General features: G+C 36.5%; 1 protein-coding gene across 3 annotated transcripts in view; it reads right to left on the bottom strand.

Moving 5' to 3' along the window:
- Positions 1-551: 551 nt before the first annotated feature.
- Positions 552-17141, bottom strand: part of GHR (growth hormone receptor) — a 293787-nt gene continuing 277197 nt past the window's right edge. For all 3 annotated transcript variants that reach the window (XM_062211743.1, XM_062211742.1, XM_062211744.1), the window contains 3 exons: positions 14411-14501; positions 3835-3904; positions 552-3494 (listed from right to left, as the gene is read on the bottom strand). In XM_062211743.1, coding sequence (XP_062067727.1) covers positions 2523-3494; positions 3835-3904; positions 14411-14501 — 1133 coding nt within the window. In that variant the 3' untranslated portion in view covers positions 552-2522. The remainder of the gene's footprint in view (positions 3495-3834; positions 3905-14410; positions 14502-17141) is intronic.

Raw genomic sequence — 17141 nt, 5'->3', positions numbered from 1 at the left:
CCTCTTACAATAGGAACATCTACTTCATGGCTTCATCACTGTCTCAAGCTCCTCTTTGGCTTGCTGGCCTCCTTCCAATTCCTGGTTTATAATTAGCTTCCCCTGATGAAAGAAGTTGGCCTGACAAACTGACTTGTTCCAGTGTGTGAATGGGAGAGGAAACTCTATTTTCTTCCTTCCAGGCAACATGCTCAAGCTAGACATGCATCTTAAAGACAATGCTGAAGCACCATTCTCCTCTATCTCTAACCCCAACGCCCATGCCATTCACCTCTATGACATATCCCTTCTGCCCATGGGGAGTCACAATCTTAGGAGTAGGCATGGTCCAGACAAGTCAGTGGGATATTTTTGAGCTGGGCATTTGTATCCTTAAAAATGAGAGGAAAGGAGCTGCCTTTTCTTCCTCTGTGTATCCCAGCCCAGAACAAAAATCTTCACACTACCAATTTTTCTAAGCTCTCCTTACAATGAGAAGAACTCACCATAAGTAGTCTGGTCTAGGATGCCTTTCATATTGGTGTTTGACAATCACATCACACTGTCAGAGATCCAAGAAAATAAATTTATTAAACTTTGAAGGAAAAAATCCACAGACATAAAGAAAGTTAAATATAAACTGCAGGACACAACTAGTCATACTAGTGAATAATGGCTTGTGTGGCCAGCAAAGTACCAAAATGACATTCTGAGACCGATTGAGGTATTTAGCTATTTTTGGCTATAGAAATGTTGTTAGCCTATTGTGAAATGGTAAGATAGTTCTTCCAAACACAGTTTTAAGTTGAATTAGATTCTACAGTGATGATATTGTATATGAAACTAAATTATGTAGCTCTTGGAGAAGACCATAGCAGCAAGGTAGCAGAAAATCTATTAAACATCTACTACAAGTATCACGGTAAACTTTAAACACCCAGGTCTAGCTTTCCACCATCTTTCCTGTATGAGAGAATGAATTAAAACTTACCAATCATGAAGCTTGCTTTCTAAAAGGGTCTGAGCTAAATGGCAAATACTATTTAAGTGAATGCTAACTTAAAAAAAATGCACTTTAAAAAATTCTTAAAATGGTTAAGTATTCTCATTTTCATAATCCTTTTGGGAACTATCCCTATGCTTCTAAAAATGATGTTTGGGTTATTAAGGAATTAGAAAATCTACAAATTACTCAAGTCCTTTTCTTCTGACTACCTGCTTTGAGGTCGGACTACTTGGAGGGAAAATAAAAAATGATGAAACATCTTCCTTTACTGTTTAAATAAATCCTATAAAAGTCTTGGTGAGAAAGTTTCCGCTCCTGGTTTAAGTAATTTTGAGTTATCTGTGGGAATTGAAAACCTTATTTCTTTTATTTCTTGTTGCCTTGAATACTGACTATGTATGTGTCTGGGTAAAGGCTTTGAAACAAAACCTATTTCTGTTCCTTTACCCGGTTAGCTTCATTTGACCTGCTTCAACTTCCTCTCTTAGGTAACTATGAAATAAAATCAAGTTATATTTGAAGAGATTTTACTGCAGAGGTTATAGAGCTTACCTCACATGATCTGCATGCAGGAAAATCTCAGTCCACGTGCAACTGCAGAACTTAAGTCTCATGGTCAACGTGAACCAGCAATGATTTCTACTTCTCTTCGCATGCAGCTCTCTGGCACGAACCAAGATTTAGTGAAGAAAAGTTTTGTGTTATTTGGTTTTTGATTTATGTAAATTTATTTGTGCATTTGTGCAAATATTTAAAAATTTTCTAAATTTAACAAATATTTGATTAGAAATTCAGATAAAATAAGTATGTTCCAGTATGTAAATTTTTACAATCATTTTAGAATCAATGAGTTTTGGAAGGTATAAAAAGGACCTTGTAAAAAAAACTTGTGTGTGTTTTCTTTAGGTGCACTGATGAAAAGCATTAAACCAGCTTGAGACTGTAGTTGCTACATTTTGTAGATGAATCTTCTTGAACTACAGTACACAGTGTGTAGGGTGATATAAAATAGCCATGCTTGAAGTTTAACTTGTTAAAAATATCTTTATCAAGTTTATGTCAAAATAAATGTTTTAGATATCCAAACTATTTTTTGCCTTCTTACCTATAGTGTTAGCTCCCAATTAATTAAGAAGAAAAAAAATTAGTCTGTGCTATGATTTCCATTCAGTTCTCCTGAACTGCAAAAGCCACCTGATTTTTCGCTTTTTCAAAAAGCATGATTCTACTATACATTAAAAACATAGCCATTCAATGCTTAGTATCACAAAATTAACACCCACAAGAAGACAATTACTGCCACTAAACAGTATATGAGACAATTCTTTAAAATATTTACAATTCACAACAGGAATATCTATCTGATTAAGCATTCCTCTTAGTTTTTTCTTTTTAATATCCTGTTTCAAATTTCAGAGAAGGCATTTAGAATCCACATCCTACTCGTCCATTCCCCCTTCATTGTTTTGGTTTAAGCATTCATGCCCCAGCCAATTCTTTGCCATTAGATACAAAGCTCTTGGGCGTCAAAGAAAGGCTATGGCAAGATTTTGTTCAGTTGGTCTGTGCTCACATAGCCACACGATGAGAGAAACTCTTTGTCAGGCAAGGGCAAGGTGGCTGCATTGAGTACAAGGCCCTGTGGAGATTGTACTAAATGAATGGAGGTATAGTCTGGGACAGGCATCTCAGAACCTGGAGCGTCTTCTGCTGTCCCAGACCTCCCGGCAGTAGTGGTAAGGCTTTCTGTGGTGATGTAAATATCCTCCTGGTTAAAGCTTGGCTCTACACGTGATTCGACCTCGACGTGAGGGGCCACAGCGATACACTTTTTGGCATCTGCTTCACAGAAGTAGGCGTTGTCCATGATGAAGTTTGTTTGGCAGAGTGAGACGACTTCCGGATGCGCATCACACTGAGAATTCCCTGCCTTGTTCTTCTGGCCTGGGGAAAGGACCACACTCCCTGCTGGCGTAATGTCACTAACCTGGGCGTAAAAGTCGATGTTTGCCAGTGAATTTGGATTGCTGAGCTGAGAAGGTGCCGCCTGAAGAGTGGATTCAATCTCACCAGTAAGAAGTGGTCGCGGTTTGTCTTCCTCTGCTAGGGTGACCTCAGGCTGCTGAGCAGCAGGAGAAACATCATGGTAAGGTGAGTTATTTTGATTCTTCTGGTCAAGGCACAAGAGATCTGCTTCCCCTTTTAACCTCTGAGGCTGAGCGACCTCCGAGTTCCCGTCGCATCCGTCACTGGTATTGAAATCAGTCTCCAGAATGTCAGGTTCATAACAGCTGGTTCGTCCAGAGTCGTCATCCTTTGCTCCAAGGACGCTAAGTGATTTCTGATGGCTGTTGCTTAGAAGTCTGTCTGTGTCTGATCCCTCAGTCTTTTCATCAGGGTCATCGATGTCTAGCTCGATGAACTCAACCCAAGAGTCATCATTGTAGAATTCAGGCTTATAGCTATCATGAATGGATAAGATTGTGTTCACCTCCTCTAATTTTCCTTCCTAGGAAACAGAAAGAAAAGGATCTATGAAGAGAAACCCTCTGGTTAGTTTGGCAAATAGTATTCAGAGACCAATTATGGTTACAATAAGAATAATTCAAAGAAAAATATAATAACAAACATAAGTCAGTGTAGACTTTTAAATATGTATGAAATTTCCATAATCTTTAAGAGATGAAATGTTCATATTTTTTTCCTCCAGGAGATGAGATAGAAAAAATTTGAATATGATACATGTAGTTGACGAAAAAAAACCATAAAAACCAAAGTCTCAACAACATGACAGATTTGTTCATCTGTCGATTAGTGCTATCTACAATTTAGACAGATTTATTAATTACCTTGAGGAGATCTGGATCGATTCCTTTAATCTTTGGAACTGGAACTGGGGGCAGAATCAGCATCTTAATCCTTGAAAACAAAATTTTGGTTTGATATATCTTAAAGGTTTTATATTGTGTTATTTCAAAACATAGAAATAAAACACTGGGAGCACTACTACTTATTCCAATTAGCCTGGTATTTTATATAAATGGAATATGAGAAAGGGAAGGCAAATATTAAGCAATAAATGATCAAAACTGTAAAGGATAGAAAATGAACAACTACAAAAACCCCAATCTGCAGTCCATTTAAATAAAACGTGTTTTTTTTTACAATCTTTTCTTTTTCCTCTTAGTGCTTTTTATTGACAGCAAACTTTAGTATTTGGAAGTAAGAAATTTAATTTCATATGAAGCTAACCAATTTTCATGTCAATTATAAGGAAGGTAATTTTAAGGCACATTTAATCAGTAATTTGGAAAGAAAATACACAAAGGAAAAGAGCCAAACTACATTAAGCCAAAATTACGTGTGGCCTTTAAAAAGGGCTTTCTTGGATAAGTTAGCACTGCATAGTGAACATTAATTCTAAAGTCACCTAAGATTAGCTCATTAACTTACATGTTACTGCAGGGTTCATTTCTGGTGGAACAGACTAAATATGATCCATCATTAGTATGGGTTCATATACACAACTCTGGGATAAACTCACATTTTCTGTTTCAAATATTTAAATATTTTTATATCATAATTCATTTCAATGTTTCTCCTGCCTGCCTTGTGTCTTGAAATATCCCCAGCACTTAACACAATTCTTGGAACAAGGAAAGTGCTTTATAAATAACTTCAATAAATTTGAGAAGATCATTTATCTATGCTGCTAATTGTGGACACCAGAATTTGCATCTTTAAATCAACATTATAGCTCTGGAAAAATCTCAGAGGTTATTCATTTTCATTTTGTTTTAATAAACTTCCCAAAGTGTTCACAGATGTTACTGTAGGGAAGGGATGGTAGCCTGGTTTTTGGATATCAGTTGCTATTCTGCCCAGCTTGAATGAGCAGTCTAGACTGGTTAATAAGGAAGATCATCTCTCAATAGTTCCACCCACTTACCCATTAAAGGAAACTGACAAGTTTCACTTTATAAGTTGCTCAAAGTGGCCTCTAATTAACTTATTCAGGGGGGCAAGCATTAACAAATTATGACCAATGAATGGCAGATACATAAATAAATAAAATTACTATATATGCTTTTGTTTGAATATGTCTGATAAACCATATACTGTGAGATATACTTTGCACTAAATTGAGGTTAGTAAATTATGGCCTTTGGGTCTATTCCTACATGCCATTTATTGTTAGATAAAGTTTTACTGCCCTACAACCATGCTCATTCTTTTACCTACTGTCTATGGCTGATTTTATGACACAGTGGCACAGCAAAGTAGGGGTGACCAAAACTGTGTGACCTGAAAAGCATTAAGATTCACTATCTTACTCTTTATTGACCTCCTACACTAAGCATTTCATTTAACCCTTACAATCACCAAAGTGGAAAATGATATTATCTATACAAAGACTATGCACTAATCGTCGGCACAGGTAGGGCTCAATACCTGACTTTGAAGCCCAGACTGTCCTCTGTCATGTTACTGTGTTGTTTGATTCTATATTTCTAAATGCATATTTCAAATTTTCAAAAAACTCAGAAAGATATAACTCTAACTACAGGAGGCAAATTGTTAATGCCTGATTTTGTGATGTGAGCCTCTCTTTTTGAAGAGGACGACGCATTTTGGCATGTTAGTGGTTTTCCAGAGTTACAGTAGCCTTAGGCCCAGCGGCAGATCCTGAAATCTAGAGGGCCCAAGCAGATCATGCCAATGAATACAGCGGGCCAATTGCAATGCCATTAGGAAGGATGGAGAGTACACACCTTTCTCAAATGAAACATCTGGTTCTCTAGTTCAGCACATCCTACCACGTAGGACTAGCATTCTACTTTCACTAGGTCTTTCAGTTTGTAAGATAATCTCAGTGACCTATCATGTATTTTATGGGCAAGTAAAGGAGAAGAGCTCTGGAGCTCCAATCACAAAGCAATGTCAAGGGAGGAAAATGCCGATTGCTCTGATTTGATCAGGGCATACCATACACAGGTATGGAAATGTCACACTGTAAACCATAAATAGGCACAAATACTGTAAATTGAAAGTTTTAAAAAGCAATAAAAAAAAAGGGAAACAAAAGAGATAATGCAGGAATCTGGACTTTAAGGTAAGAATTCTCCATTTTATAAATACTTTGTAGCAAAATATTTACTCCAAAATCAAAACAAAATAATAAAACACGGATATTCAGCAAAAACAGAAGTTTTTGCACTTTTTATCTTTCTTCAGTTAATAATAGGTCAGGGATGATTATATGGCAGGGATGACTAAAGACAACCTGTGTAGAAACTACATTCTTTATTCAAACACAATTTATAGTATACATTTTTTCTAAAGATTTATTTATTATTTATTTGAAAGTCAGAGTTACACAGAGAGAGGAGGGGCAGAGGGAGAGAGAGAGATAGAGAGAGAGGGGTTTTCCATCCGCTGGTTCACTGTCCAGATGGCCGCAACTGCTGGAGCTGTGCTGAGCTGAAGCCAATGGCCAGGAGCTTCGTCCACGAATCTCATGCAGGTGCAGGGGCCCAAGCACTTGGGCCATCTTCCACTGCTTTCCCAGGCCATAGCAGAGAACTGGATTGGAAGTGGAGCATCTGGGACTTGAACTGGCACCCATATGGGATGCTGGCACTGCAGGCAGAGGCTTTACCCGCTATGCCAAGGTACAGGCCCCTACAGTACATATTTTTCTAGAGTTGACTGTTAATTATCTGGATTAAGTCAGTATGAAGTAGCTGGGATAATGAATTATGGATTCAAAATTTCAAAGACATGTAGGAACTGAACCCCTCTATAGTCCTGGGTTTCTGGGGAAGACTGGCATAAGCATGTAATCCTTTGGAACATCATTTTATTTCTTGGAACTACATGTTCATTCTGCTACCAAATATTTTATATCATTTCCTACTTACATTAGAACTTGCAAATTTAGGGAATTACAAAGTTTTTTATAGGAAGATTTAAAAAAATGAATCCTTGCCTACAAAAAAGTCAATTTAGAATGAGAAATTTGGAAGTAGAATAAAGGTTTCAAATCAATCTTATATTTTGGTTATTTTAACCAAGTGTCATAGTTTAGGACAACAATATTCAGAGAAAATAGTCTTTTAGACAAACATTAATACATTTTATTTAAAATTCTATCTTTTAGGGGATGGTTTTTTCTTCTAAATATTGTTAGCTAATATAATTAAGTAGCATAGCAAATTTATTTGGTCTTCAAGTAACTCGAAATAAGAATGCTGAGAAAAATGATTAAAAATAGTGAGTTTATCAATATCTATTATAAATCAGTTACTTACATAGAAGTCAGCCCACCTACTGTACACATCATAATCAACAGAATAGTTTGGATTTTTGTTGTTGGGATTACTTAAATACATACTCTGACTTTTATTTTATTTTATTTTATTTTTTTACTCAGAAACCTTTTAAGGTATACAACTTCATGCATTTCATAAATATAACTTTAGCAACGCAGTGATTTTTCCCATCCTACCTGTCCTGCCACCCACATTCCCGCACTTATTCCTTCTCCTTCTCCTATTCCATTTCTTAATTTATACTAAGGTTTATTTTCAATTAACTATTTACACATAAGATTAACTCTATATTAAGTAAAGAGTTCAACAAATTGTATGAAAAAAACAACTGTTCCTCACAGTCAAGACAAGGGATGTTCAAGGTCATTGCATCTCAAAGTGACAATTTTACTTCTTTAGATTAACTATTAAGTGCTCTATTAGTTATCACGGATTTGGGAGAACATATGGTATTTTTCCTTATGGGGCTGTTTTATTTCACTAAGCATAATATTTGTCAGTTGGATCCATTTTGTTGCAATGACAGGATTTTATTTTATTTTTCAGTCCTGTGTAGTATTCTATAGTTTACATATTCCATGATTTCTTTATCCAGTTTTCAGTTGATGGGCATTTGGGTTGATTCCATATCTTAGCTATTGTGAATCGAGCTGCAATAAACATGGGGGTACAGATAACTCTTTCTTATGCTGATTTCATTTCCTTTGGGTAAATTCCCAGGAGTGAGATGACTGGGTCATATGGTAGATCTATATTCAGATTTCTGAGGTATCTCCATACTGTCTTACACAGTGGTTGTACAAGTTTACATTCCAACCAACAGTGGATTAGGGCACTTTTATCCTATAATCTCGCCAGCATTTTTTGTTTGTTGATTTCAGTATGAAAGCCATTTTAACAGGGGTGAAGTGGAAGCTAATTGTGGATTTGATTTGCATTTCCTGATGGCTAGTGATCCTGAGCATTTTTTCATGTATCTGTTGGCCATTTGAATTTCCTCTTTTGAAAAATGTCTGCTTAAGTCCTTTGCTCATTTCTTAACTGGGTTGTTTGTTTTGTTGTTGTGGAGTTTCTTGATCTCTTTATATATTCTGGATATTAATCTTTTATCAGTTGCATAATTTGCAAATCATTTCTCCCATTCTGTCTCTTGTCTCTTTAGTTTGCCTAGTGTTTCTTTTTCAGTGCAGAAACTTCTCAATTTGATGTAATCCCATATGTTAATTTTGGTTTTGATTGCCTATGCCTCTGTGGTCTTTCCCAAGAACTCTTTGCCTATGCCAATGTCTTTCAGTGTTTCCCCAAAGTTATCTAATAATTAGATCATATTAGATCATAGATTTAGGTCTCTGATCCATTTTTAGTGGATTTTTGTGTAAGTTGTATGGTAGGGGTCTTATGTATGTGGAGATCCAGTTTTCCCAGCACCATCTGTTGAAGAAACTTTCCTTGCTCAGGGATTGGTTTTAGCTCCTTTGTCAAAGATAATTGGTTATAGATGCATGGGTTGATTTCTGGAGTTTCTATTCTGTTCCATTGCTCTTTCCATCTGTTTTTGTGCTAGTATCAGGCTGCTGTGATTATAATTGCCCTGCAGTATGTCTTGAAATCTGGTATTGTGATGTCTACAGCTTTGATTTTGTTGTATAAGATTGCTTTAGATATTCAGGGTCCCCCAGGTTTCCATATGAATTTCAGCATCATTTTTTCTATATCTGAGAAGAATGTCCTTGGTATTTTGATTGGTATCCCATTGAACCTACAAATTCCTTTCAGTAGTATGGACATTTTGATGATATTGATTCTTGCAGTCCATGAACATGGAAGATTTTTCCTTTTTTTTGTGTGTGTGTTTTCTTCTATTTCTTTCTTTATGTTTTAATTCTCATCATAGAGATCTTTGATGTCCTTTTTTTCTTCAGCTATTGTGAATGGGATTGGTCTCTGAACTTCTTTCTCAACTATGGCATTGTCTGTGTATACAAAGGCTATTGATTGTTGTGTGTTGACTTCATATCCTGCCATTTTACCAAACTCTTAAGAGTTCCGGTAGCCTCTTAATGGAGTCTTAGAATCATGTCACCTGCAAACAGAGATAGTTTGACATCTCCTTCCCAATTTGTATCCCTTGATTTCTTTTTCTTGCCTAATGGCTGTGGGTTAAAACTTCCAGGACTATATTGAATAGCAATGATGAGAGTGGGCATCCTTGTCTATCTAGTTCCAGATCTTGTTGGGAATGATGCTTCCAACTTTTCCCTATTAAATAGAATGCTGGCCATTGGTTTGTCATAAATTGCCTTGATTGTGTTGAGGAATGTTCCTTCAGTAACACAATTTTCTTAAAGTTTTTATCATGAAAGGATGTTATATTTTCTTGAATGCTTTCTTTGCATCTATTGAAATAATTCTATGCTTTTTGTTCTTCAGTTTGTTAATGTGATGTATCACATTGATTTGGGAATGTTGAACCATCTCTGCATACCAGAGATTAAATCCCACTTGGTTCAGGTGAATGATCTTTCAGATGTGCTGTTGGATTCGGTTGGCTAGAATTTTTTTGAGGATTTTTACATCTATGTTCATCAGGAAAATTGGTCTATAATTCCATTTCTCTGCTGTAACTTTTTCAGGTTTAGGAATTAAAGTGATGCTGGCTTCATAGAAGGAGTTTGGGAGGATTCCCTCCCTTTCAATTGTTTTGAATAGCTTGAGAAGAATTTGAGTTAGTCCTTTTTAAAGGTCTGGTAGAATTCAGAGTGAAGTCATCCAGTCCTTGGCTTTTCTTTGTTGGGAGGGTGTTTATTACTGGTTTAGTTTCCTTCATGGTTATTGGTCTCTTTAGGTTTTCTACATTTTTCTGGCTCAATTGAGGTAGGTTCTATGTGTTCAGGAATCAATCTATTTCTTCTAGGTTTCCCGATTTTTGATATACAGCTCTTTTTAGTAATTTCTGATGATTCTTTTTATTTCTGTGGTGTCTCTTTTTACATTTCTTTTTTCATCTCTGATTTTTTTTTTTTTTTTGATTTGGGTCTTCTCCCTCTTTTTTTTGGTTAGTTGGGCCAATGGTGTGTCAGTTTTGTTTATTTTCTCAAAAAAAAAAAAAAAACCAGCTCTTCCTTTCACTTATTTTTTGTATTTATCTGGTTTCAATTTGTTTATTTCTTTTCCAATTTTAATTATTTCTTTTCTCACTAATTTTGGGTTTGATTTACTATGTTTTTCTTGGTCTTTGAAATGCATCAATAGCTCATTTTTTGGTTTCTTTCCAATTGCTTGCTGTTGGCACCAATTGCTGTGAAGTTTCTTCTTAACACCGCTTTTGCTGTTTCCCATAAGTTTTGATATACTGTATTGTCATCTTCATTCATTTACAGAAATTTTTTTAATTTCTCTTTTGATTTCTTCAATAATCCATGGTTCATTTAGGAGCATGTTGTTCAGTTTCTATGTGTTTACATATGTTCTAGAGATTCTTGAATTTTTGAAATCCAACTTCATTCCATTGTGGTCACAGAAGATACATGGTATGATTTAGATTTTTTTGCATCTGCTGAGACTTGCTTTATGGCCTAGCATGTGATCAATCCTAGAGAAAGTTCCATGAACTGGTGAGAAGAATGTGTATTCTGAAAGTGTAGGATCAAAAGTTCTGCAGATATCTGTTTCTTCCACTTGGACTTCAGTGTCAATTAATTGTTTCCTTGCTGATATTCTGTCTGGTTGATCTGTCCATTGCTGAAAATGGGGTATTGAAGTCCTCCGTTACTACTGTAAGAGGGTCTATGTCTTCTTTTAGATCCATTAACTTTTTTTTTTAATAGCCAGGTGCCCTGTAATTAGGTGCATATATGTTTATTATAGTCATATCTTGGAATATATCTCACCATTCTCTCCTAGCCTATAGGGTTTCTGATGAGGAACCTGCTGTGGGTCTACTTGGAGATCCTCTGAAACTAATCTGGTGTTTCTCATGTGTACATTTTAGAATTTTTTCTTTATGTTTTACTGTGGAGAGTTTGACTACAATGTGTTGTAGTGAAGATCTTTTCTGGTCATGTCTATTAGGAGTTCTGTGTGCTTCCTATACTTAAGTGGACATCCCTTTCTTTCTCCAAATTAGGGAAGTCTTCTGTAATTATTTCACTAAAAATGCCTTCTAATCCATTATCTCTTTCCATGCCTTCAGGAATTCCTAAGACTCATATATTGGATCATTTGATAGTATCCCATGAATCTCAGACAGTTTTTCAGTTTTGTAACTTTTTTTTTTTTTTTTGGTCTGACTGTAAAATTTCTAGAGATTGTCTTCTAACTTGAATATTATTTCTTAGGCCTCACCAAGTCTGTTGTTAAGGCTTTCCACTGCATTTTTTATTTGATCTATTCAATTCTTTATTTCTAATATTTCATTTTGTTTCTTGTTAAAATCTCAATTTCATGAGAAAAATTTTTATTAATGTCCTGTATGGATTTCTTTAATTCATGGATTTGCTTTGGATTACTACTAAGTAATCCTACAATCTAGTTTTTGAGTTCCTTTTCCAGCATTTCTTCAATCTTCATCTTCACATCCCAATATTGAAGTAGTGTTGTATTCCTTTGGGGGCATCATGTTGTCTACCTTATCTTCTTTATTGAATGGCTGTGTTTATTTTTAGGCATTTGTGAAAACACTTGTTGGATATTTTTCCCCTGTGATGCTTTTTACCTTTGACTTTGCCTCTGTGGTTAAGTAAAGTGTCTGTTCTTTCAGTAAATACCCAGAGGTATGTGCTGGGTGTGGCCTAGGAGCCCTGTTCAGCACTCCAGGGTGAGGGGAGTATCCAGGGTGACACCCACTTTGGATGTGGTAAATCTCTCTCTCTCTCTCTCTCTTTCTCTTTTTATCAGAGGGGAGGGTTTGATCAGCTCTGTTGGTATAGTCTCATGCACATGTCCTCTCCTTCAAGGAGACCAATAAGTGGATGATAGCCACAGTGGGTATAATATTTATCTGCACTTGCCACAAAAACCACACAAAGGATCTGTGCGGTCCTCAGTGTGAACACAGATAATGCAGCAATGACTCTCATCAGGCAGTCAGGGAGCCCTGAGCATATGGAGCTGTTCACAATGACTGCTAAGAGACTCAGCCACACCTTGTGCCCTCCCTTGCAGCCACAGTGTTTTCAGTCTCATCCCAGCACACAAGGCTTCCCCAGTCATGAGTGCCCAGCCCCTTGTCAATTAGCTAGACTCATGCATTTCCTCTTAGCTGGTTGCTGGGCACATGGACACAAGCTGGCTCAGCTGTTAGTATACCCAATATGGCACCCGCCATCTCTCTGCCAGTTACAGGACACTGGTGCCCAGTGGCCTAGGAGAAAGAAATGTGCCCACCCCTTTTGTTTCCCCTCTAGATTTTCAGGTACACTGTCCCCCACTGGGCTCTAGCTGGACTCATGCAAGGCTCTTCCCACATCTTTACTGCCAGTGGCTCGGACTACTGCAATCTGGTCTTATCTCACTCTCCAAAGCTGCTACCAAGGCCCTCGGCTGCTGAGATCCCAAGTTGTGCATGTCCACACCCTCCTATCTACAGTGTCCCTCTAATTTGCATGGAGTTTCCTCTGCAGTTTTCTCTCTAACTCTTCCCTGAGATTGCACTCTTTCAGTTTTTTTTTTTTTTTTTAAGACTATGTACTCTTAGACTGGAGCAGTAAGCTCTCTCCCTATTCTGCCATCTTAGAATCTCCCCACACTCTGATTTTTAACATTTTTTTTTTTTTTTGAAAACTGAGATGCTACTACAAAGCTAAATGTAAAATGAAATTCTACAGGGAATTTTGGTTTCCCTTTGTTTCACGTTATATCATTTGTAGCTGAAAGTGCCAAAACTAACTTTTTCTGTATCCAATTGTAGACTTTTTAGCATGCTTGACGTTATAGAACACTAGCATTACAAGAATTCTTCTTTCTAACAGAATTTATTTTGAAGTTTACTATACCAGGCTACCTCAAAAAACAAATTAAATGCTTTTACAGTATATTCACATAGATCTCACTTTGTAGATGGTTCTTGACTGCTGCTGGAGAACTTATTTTCAATTTTATGTAGGATGACCAACCAGCCTGGTTGGCTGGAATTGAGAGAGTTCCCAGGACCTAGGACTTATAGTGCTAAAACCAGGCAAACCCCAGGCAACTTTAGTAGTGTTAGTCACTCCAGCTCTAGTAGAAGGAGCAGCATTAACCCACAAGGCTTAGTATCTTAAATGTAAGAAACTGGCAATCTATATGAACCATTTTTTCCTTTGTATTTTCTATAAAAAGTATCTTATAGAGTGTACAAAGCTTCAAGAAGAAAAATAGAATGATGGCATCGTAAAGCTCAAGGCAAATTGAAAGGTCATATAATCCTATGCTTTCATATTGCTCACTAGAATATGGAAATCCAGTGAGGTGAAGGGATTTAAACAAGATTAAATAATAGTGGCAGAATAATAACTAGAACGCAAATCTTATAATTTGACAGTGCAGAAATAACTCTTTTCAAATTTAGAATTTTAATTTGTTTATTCATGCAGATTAAACACAAAATCATAAATATCCAAATGATTTAAGTAAAACCCAAATTCACTTGAAATCCCCATCATATGAAGTCTAAAAAGGTTTTATTAGATTGAATTATATAAATGGCCTTTGTTTGCTACTTGAAATTTGCCTGCACATAAGAAGTGTGTCAGATTCAGCCAAAGGCTCAGCAAAATCCTGGGGTACTGGAATGAACAAGTAAACTTAGTGAGGCATTGAGGGGAGGAGGTAGCTCTTAGACAAGCAGGTGCATATCGCGAAGTGTGCCTGTCAGGTGCCTAAGCTTTTAATGTCCTGTAAAACTCCCCAGAGAGAATCTAAACCTGTCAGTTTTCTGTGATGGACACAACAAATTGAGTTTTATTTAAACAGAATCAGTATAACTTTTGGAAATTGTAGGTTAATTTAAAGTTCCAGTCATAATTTATAAAAGATAATACCAAGTAACAAATAGAAATACACATGGAAATCTAAATTGGCAATAACATACTAAAGAAGACTATTTCACTCATACCTTTGCTGTTTAGAAAATATGAATACGAATAGCATCACTGTTAGTCCAAATATTCCAAAGATAATAATTAAGAACCATGGAAACCGGAAATCTGAAACACACAAGAATATGTCACTCAGAGTTGTGAACTGTTGAAGTGAAGCTTACATCTCACTTGCCTTTTTCATATTAAAATATTTTCAATTTATATTCATCTGGAAAATCAATGATTCACTCAATAACCACTGAAACAGAGCACAATGACTTAACCAGCTTTTTCCCCCCCCTTAGGACAACACCTCCATTCACTTTTCAAATCCTTTTACATTAAGAAAAGGCCTCAGATATACCTGGGAATATTACTCAGTCATAAAAAAGAATGATATCCTGTCTTTTGCAACAAAATGGATGCAACTAGAAACCATTATGCTTACTGAAATAAATCAGTCTCAAAAAGACAAAATATCATGTTTTCTCTGATATATGGCAGTTAATATAGAATACCAAAAAATGTATAGGAATGCAATGATCACTTTGGGATTGGATTGTCATTTTTAGCCCTTTCTTATACTCTTGTGGAACTGTGGTCTTCCTACTTTTAACTTGTGAACTATTATTATTAGTGGCTAATTGAGCCTGTAAATACAGAGTGGATTAAAATTATGGCTTTGCAAAAACTGATGGAGAGGGTGGAGAGCAGGGAAAGGAGAGAAGTGTGGTTTTCTTGGAAATGAAGCTATAGAATGTGTAAAATCTGCTCTATTTATATTAATAAAAAAGAAACTTCAAAATAAAGAGCATACAGATCAAACTCAATGTTTTAATTTTTTTAAAGCAAACTGATTTATGCCTCTTTTCTGCCCAGGGAATATCATTAAAGGCTTCAGTTCAAGGAAGAAAATGCTGTTTAATAAATGTAAGACCTGGGGCCATTGCTGAGGCTTACTTGGGTAATCCTCCGCCTGAGGCGCCGGCATCCCATATGGGCACCGGGTTCTAGTTCTGGTTGCTCCTCTTCCAGTCCAGCTCTCTGCTGTGGCCCGGGAAGGCAGTGGAGGATGGCCCAAGTGCTTGGGCCCTGCACCCGCATGGGAGACCAGGAGAAAACTCCTGGCACCTGGCTTTGGACCGGCATAGCTCTGGCCGTAGGGGCCATTTGGGGGGGTGAACCAATGGAAGGAAGACCTTTCTGTCTCTCTCTCTCACTGTCTATCTATCAAAATAAAATTAAAAAAAGATAAACATAAGAATCAAATATTGTCCACTGTTTCTTTTTTTCTTTTTCTTTTTTTTTTTTTTTTGACAGACAGAGTGGATAGTGAGGGAGAGAGACAGAGAGAAAGGTCTTCCTTTTTGCCGTTAGTTCACCCTCCAATGGCCGCTGTGGCCTGCGCATCGTGCTGATCCGAAGCCAGGAGCCGGGTGCTTCTCCTGGTCTCCCTTGCGGGTGCAGGGCCCAAGGACTTGGGCCATCCTCCACTGCCTTCCCGGGCCATAGAGAGAGCTGGCCTGGAAGAGGGGCAACGGGGACAGAGTTCGGCGCCCCAACTGGGACTAGAACCCGGTGTGCCGGCGCCGCAAGGCGGAGGATTAGCCTGTTAAGCCACGGCACCGGCAGTGTCACTGTTTCTTAAAAGTACAGTGATACTTTTACCCTTCAGGTTGAGAATTTATCAAAAAGATGAAGGCAGAGTTTATATTTATAAATCATGACAGAAATTCCTTAGGCATACAGAACAAACAACTTAAAACTTCATATCTTCTAAAACTTCACAGAAAATGTTAATTATGAAAAAATTATGTATGGGATTTGAAAAATATTTTGCGCCAAAATAAACTTACCTTTTAATTTCACTTTTCCACAAACCGTTTGAAGTTCTTTTCTGAGTGTGTGTGTGTGTGTGTATGTGTAAAACACACCAATCTACTTTGACATAAAAATCATGATTGAGACTCCCATATTCAGGTTTTAGCACACTTTGTATCAGACTTGGGGGGACTCTGTTCCTCAAACTTCTATTTTATTCCTTGAGGAAGAATTCCTTCTAGCTACCTTGTTGTTGGTTCTTAGTATTCTTACCACAGGGGCAAAGGCTACTTACTCTTCAATAAAGATAGGATTTAGCTTCATGTTGTTTTATTAAAATTAGGTCTATATGCTGTAATATTCTTTTCTTATATACTAAGTTTTAATATTCTTTTCTTGTATACTAAGTTATTAATGTTATGGGTATTTTAAATAATTGATGGGAGAGTAAAAACTATTTTGTATCTTGTGTATATGATTTTATATTAATGATAAATTTAAAAATGTACTATAAAGCTAGAGCTTCATTTTTTTAACATAGAAGGAAAATCAATTTTTTAAAAAAATTATGCTGAGTGAATTCAATGCCACTTTACCAAGCTTAATGGGTATGTGGCAATTGCATTTTTAAAACTAGGATTGCATAATATCAAATATTATTTGAAAACAAGAACCATTTAACTGTAACTTAGAAAAAATAGTGCTATAGCAATTTTCATCTCAGCTTTTTTTAGTGAGATTCTACTTGTATAGTAAATGAAGAAATTAAAGCTGAATTTTTATGTAGCTTGTGATTGTTTCATTAACAAACCTCAATCCCAAATATGGCTCTGAAAACCTCCCTTTTTCAACAGAGCTGGAATATAACCAATTTCTACTTCAGAGTGAAAACATCATACACTTACTGCTCATTATTATCAGTCTTCTTTATGTCAATGTTTAAGA

This window comes from Lepus europaeus, chromosome 15 (assembly GCF_033115175.1).
Source record: "Lepus europaeus isolate LE1 chromosome 15, mLepTim1.pri, whole genome shotgun sequence".
NCBI lineage: Eukaryota > Metazoa > Chordata > Mammalia > Lagomorpha > Leporidae > Lepus > Lepus europaeus.
Note: the sequence above shows the minus strand (reverse complement) of the source record. Positions and strands in the feature narration are given on the sequence as shown.